Source organism: Cryptomeria japonica, chromosome 7 (assembly GCF_030272615.1).
Source record: "Cryptomeria japonica chromosome 7, Sugi_1.0, whole genome shotgun sequence".
NCBI lineage: Eukaryota > Viridiplantae > Streptophyta > Pinopsida > Cupressales > Cupressaceae > Cryptomeria > Cryptomeria japonica.
This window is the reverse complement of record NC_081411.1, coordinates 193,336,306-193,342,312: the sequence shown is the minus strand read 5'-3', so window position 1 is coordinate 193,342,312 and position 6,007 is coordinate 193,336,306. Positions and strand designations below refer to the sequence as shown.

Genomic DNA, 6,007 nt, shown 5'->3' with positions numbered 1-6,007 from the left:
AAATGCTCTCTAGTCCTATTTTATATGGAGCGTCTACTTTTTAAAATTCAAAAAAATAATATGATCAAATGATTTTGTATATCCTTTAGTTGTAAAGAAGATCTTTTTTATCTTTGGATGATTTTGACCAATCTTAACTCTTTGTTGTGTTGTCTAAAGTATGTGAAGATGCATTTTTCTTCTAAGGATTCTAGGAATCTCATTGGATAATTATTGAATGTAAGGAAGGAAATCTATAGGGGTAAATGAATAATCCCCATCATTATTAATTCAAAGAAAGACACAACTTGGCATATTGAATTTTTCTAGAAATTTATTGATAATTACATCCATTCTCTATGAAAAATATCTAACATGTGACAAATTTCTTAGATAATATGATTTTCATCACAAATTCAATACTCTCGTTATGAACCTTTTAAATCCACTTACTTTTTGGGCTAGGTGATGATGAAAAGATAAAAGAAGATAAAGCTCACTATGAGTGGAATTCCCATTCAAATTACATGATAAGAAACCATCATGATTAGAAGTTACCATAGTAGACTAAATTGTTGTCAACCTTTAGTTCATTGGTAAATTCAATCCCTTTCTTTAAATATAAATAATTCTATTTTTAAATGTACTAACTATATATCCACTTAAAATACAATATCATTGACATATCAAAGATGTTGAAGTACTTCCACGGACCCTCCACAAAACTACATGAAGAGATCAAAAGATGAAAAATTAGCCATTAAAATTAATATTATTTAACAATGAAAAGATCATAACATGAAAAATACCAATTAAACTAATATAATCCAACATCAAAAGATCAAAGAGTGAAAAATTAACAATTAAAATTAATATCATCCTTCATAGAGAGATCAAAACATAGAAAACTAATAATTAAAATCAATGTCATCCAACATGAAGAGATTAAAAATGGAGAATTGACCATTAAAACTAATATCATCCAACATAAAAAGATCAAAACATGGGAAATTAGATAACTTCACTTTCTGGAGAGCTCAGAGTACATGTACTCTTTGAACAACCAAAACTGAAAGACATCTCCAAGAGGAAAGAGATCAGAACATAATCCCCAACACATGACTCTTTATATCATGTCCATCAATCCTGGTTATACCAAAGAGACAATGGTTTGGTGACCATTATGCATATCACATCCTGTCTGGCATGGTAGATTTTGGAAGAGCCAAAAGACGCATGACTTGCATGGTACACGTCAATCCTCACTATTTTTACTTTATCATCTTGGAACTTAATTCACAGTCTTCTGATTAGATGGGTCGTACCACCCAAAATCGCATTAACCATGGAGTCACATCTACAATAGCTATTCAACGCTGTAATTACCATTAAACGCAATCTATGGCAAAGCTGCAAGTAGCAGGAGCACAATAGACCAGCACCTTTCTATATTATATTCTACGCTTGACTGTCTCAGTCTTCGCAATTATTCTCCAATGGACCCGCCTTTGGAAATTGTGCTTCTGGTTATCATATTATTTACATAAAAATGTTAAGTTTTTTTCCCGCTTGTTACCTGCTGTACCTCCATTCTATATATACTTTTAGGGTATACACAAAGTATGGTCTTTGTGAGAATATGTTAAAGAGGAAAAACAGAATAATTTGAAGGGTAGTTATTATTGCCTTCGATTTGGTAGAGCTTTCCCTAAAAGAAAAGACCTGAAGAAAGCCAACGCATTGCCTGGTTTGAACAGTGGTACTGCATGTCCAGCACCTCTAAACGTGGCAAAAGTGAGGCCCTCATATTCCTGAATCCACCCACCAACCTGTAATTGCAAATGGATAGTCAGCAATAATGACTACGTTTTCAAAATTTATTTTGAAAGCAAAAGCTTGTTGAAAAAAGCTCATTTGTGTGGAAATTTTTATCATATTTCATGATCTACTATTATAATGAAACAAACAAATTTATTGTTTTTTTTTTAAATTTTATAATGTTACGATCAACTATCTTTTTCAAATGTATTCAAGGGTTCATTCAATACACTGTTTACAGCTGTTATTTGTGGTATTTTTGGTAAACCTTCATTATTTTGTTTAATGCAAAAAAATCTCTTGAAAGTGAATTCAATATGAGTTCATCTAATATACTGTTTACAATTACTAATCCTTTATTACTTTATTTAATAGAATAATCTTTTTGAAGTGAACTCAATATGAATTCGTTCATTGTTCAGTATGTTATTTACAGTTGTTATCTCTAATATTCTCTATAATCATTCATTACTTTATTGAATACAAAAATCTTTTTACTTTATTGAATACAAAAATCTATTCAAATGAATTCAATATGAGTTCATTTTGTATAGTAACACTTGTCATTTTTGATATTAGATTCATTGAGTATAATCTTTACAGTTGTTATTTCTGATATCTCAATCACCCTTAGTTACTTTATTCAATAATAATAAAAATATATTTTCTAACAAACTCCACATGGGCTCATTAACCATGCTATTTACAGCTTTTATTTCTGAATTCAATTGGTGTTTGCATATTTCAGGTAAATTCAATTGATTGATTTAGTCAGGTGTGGCAGTTGAGTTAATTTCTCACCTGCCCATGATGATACCATGGTCGCCAAGGACCTATTTTGGGAAGTTGCAGAGCATTTAAACTGTATCTTGTTGATAGTACTGGAACACGCCCATCTGTGTCCCCACTGTCAAATACACCAATTATATAATATTATTTTAAAATATCCAATGATTCAATTGTTAATATAACTTCTTTATAAATAAAATCACTCCACAAATCTCTTAACTTTTGATTGGAAAGATATATCTACTCACTATTTAAATAGAGTAAATCATTACATCACTTAATATAAATGAATATAGAGAAAGGGAATTACGGAGATCAATATATATACCTGTAAACCCATATTCGGAGACCAGCCTCAATAAGCTTAAGATAGGCTGGCAATACAGATGATCGGGTGTCATTCCACCCATTGAAGATATCCATGCTGCATCTCAGAAAATTCTATCTATTTTAATAAAAAGTTACTAGATAATGATCTCAACTAACATATTTTGCTAAACTACAGAAATTTACTGTTGTTTTTGGCTTAAGGGATATATGTGGCTAGCACTGTTGAGTGAATATCTTACTTGCATATACTCCAGTTTCTAAGCTGCGGGCCATTGATGACATGAAGAGCTTTCTGAACATCAAAGCTGTTGTAATAAACTTGGGCAGAGTCATCAAGACAAGGGTCATATCCACCGGCCATCCTCCTCATCATCTGCACTAAAAAAAGGGAAAAATGTGTAACAATAGTAGCTATGAGGTATACATATTAGATGATTGGGAAAAAAAGTTTTTATCTTGTATGAATATTAAATTGAGTACAGTTTCTCTTATTAAATTATTGAATCACAGAATGTGTTTTAAACTATTAATGTAAATTAATCTTAAAACTTTTTAGTTTTCTATTATTCCATGATAGATCATGGAATGGGAGCACAACCATTGATAAGAAAAAGTCCAACATAATCGAGCCCAAAAGTAATAATAAAAAACATTATAAATTATGAAAACTTGTCATGATTATTTGACTCACTAAATCTGTAACAGCTTACAAACAACCAATCCATGAAATACCCACAGAATTGAGACAAAGAACTGCACCTTGTTGGTGGAATATTTGAACTGGTTCCCTCCGTGCTTTTTATTTTTTGTAGAGTTCCTGTGAATACATTTAGGAGTATACAGACTATACATGTCTATCTCATTGTACTGAGAAAAAACTTCATTTACTCCATTTGTACAGTTTTCGTTGCTCCATGGATTGTCGGAATCAAAATCACAGTTGTCTGTGATGATTCTGTGGGTTTCATCAGAAACAACTGCGTGGCTCCATGCATAATCCATTTGACCTCGCCAATCATTTCCATCATGTGTCTCTGGATTACCCACCTGAATTATTTATGCATAAATCAGTCTTTTCACCCATGTATAAAATGTATCAAATTAGAACTAAATATATTGAATGCCACTGCTTACCATGAAACCTTTCAGATTTATATAAAGGCTTGTGGAGGATATTTTGTTGCGATCATGTATGAGTTCTGCAAGCTCAGGCACATATTTCCCTGGTGAAACAAGAAAAAATACATATGTTATTTTACAGCAGAGTTGGATTCAATTAGGGTATATAGAAAAATAATTAGAGTGCACACCTGCATAGCTTTCCCCTGCAATGTAGAATTCATGTGTTTTGTACTCGGGGTAAATTCCAAACCAGTTTTGCAGGAACATGTATGAATCCTCAGCTGGTGAATTGAATTGTCATGTAAACAATGAATAAATTTTGACTATCATTTATAAAATAACATTATACATATTCACACAAGCAAAAATGGATTTAAAGAAGCCATACTTTGAAGAGTCTTACGGAACTAAAGCCTAGAAGCTAGAAACATAGACACAAATACAATACCGCTAGATGACTAAAATACTAGCAGAGATATTTCAAAATGAAATATTCTAAGAAACACAATGTATATAAGAACTATGTAGCATTAAAAAACATCAGATTCTTACTGGTCATATTATCCCCTAAGATCTTGTAGTCGGATGATTTGTTCGAGTAGGAAAATCCCACTCCCGCAGGAGATTCCAAAAACAATAAATTGGCTTCTGATCATCAAACCATAGAATTATGAGTTATTTTTCAGATGTACTTGTGTTAAAAGTACTTGCCGCAAGAACAGTTAGCACAGACAAGTAGTAAAACCTATCCATTAGCAATCAATCTTACAAAAAATAAAAAAAACCTTGGTTCCATGAGAACTTGTTGAAAGAAAGTCCAGTCCCATTTTCATTGACAAGGAAAGGTCCAATCTCTTGTGTTGCTCCATAACCCACAGAAGAACAACCTGGACCTGCAGATTCAGTATCATTGTTAACTTGCTGAACTAAAGCATATACACATAGGAGTAGTTAATACAATTATTTAACAAAAATTGCCAAAGGTTAGCACCTCCATTAAGCCACAGGACCAAAGGCCTTTCTTCTTTGAGAGTAGCAGCCTCAAAGAACCAATAGAAGAGAGCTCTACCATTTTCTTCATTGACAGTCACATAACCCGAATAGTGATTAAACGCTGCTTTAGGCTGCCCGGGCAATTGGGTCACCAAATTTTGACTAACCTCAAAATTCTTCCTACCTTTCCATGTCTTTCCACTTTGTATAGACTGTGCAACAGTAATCAAACTAAAAACATAAAAACCCCACAATGACAAGTAATAAGCCATTGTTTTTCCACAGCTTGACTGCCCTTTTCTGCTTTGAAATCCTGCCATTTCCCCACAACCACAATGACGTTTATATAGCCTTAGCCTTAAGAAAGATAAGGATTTCTAGATTATTTGGCTACCCACAAAACAAAAAGTCTTTGTGAAATAATCATGGTTGTTAAATCACACCCGTGTGATAGATTTTGGACTGAGTCAAGAGCTGTTAATTCAAGAAACTTCTCTCTAGCAAACATCATATGCCTGTAGAATTAAAATTAAAACATCCCACCTTACTTTTAGGTCGCAGTGGACGTATTCAAGCAAACAAACATAACAAAATAGCAAAGTGAACATATTTTAAGGTGAAAAGGGTCATTTATTTCTAGAACTTATAGAGGAAAAGTTCAAAGAAATAACTGATAAGAACCTATTAGAGACCACACCGTTTTAAATATCATTAACAAAAGTACAAAATTAAACCTATCCTTCAACCAAGTATTCTCCGAATACAACCTAAATAGACGTATTAGTATAAAATTATATTGTTCTAGAATTTGGCCTAACTGACCGTCAAATGGGAAAAGTACTCTAAAATTAGGCCCAAGTTTTCTATTTTGAGAGGGCCCATTAGACTGGATGAAAGCAGGACCAGCCAAAAGTATTTTATAGTGGGGGAAAGCATGGTGGTGGAGATGCTAGTTGGTTCGGTAGGCTTGTTATCA

General features: G+C 32.7%; 1 protein-coding gene across 1 annotated transcript; it reads right to left on the bottom strand.

Annotated features, from left to right (window-relative positions):
* Window positions 1-986: 986 nt before the first annotated feature.
* LOC131056403 (serine carboxypeptidase-like 31) lies at window positions 987-5,652 on the bottom strand. The gene is made up of 10 exons (XM_059209287.1): window positions 5,030-5,652; window positions 4,824-4,931; window positions 4,591-4,686; window positions 4,227-4,319; window positions 4,051-4,139; window positions 3,676-3,963; window positions 3,156-3,289; window positions 2,915-3,010; window positions 2,599-2,704; window positions 987-1,808 (listed from the first exon to the last, which is right to left on the bottom strand). The coding sequence occupies exons 1-10, from the start codon at window positions 5,349-5,351 to the stop codon at window positions 1,659-1,661; spliced, it is 1,482 nt and encodes a 493-aa protein (XP_059065270.1). The 5' UTR covers window positions 5,352-5,652; the 3' UTR covers window positions 987-1,658.
* Window positions 5,653-6,007: the final 355 nt, after the last annotated feature.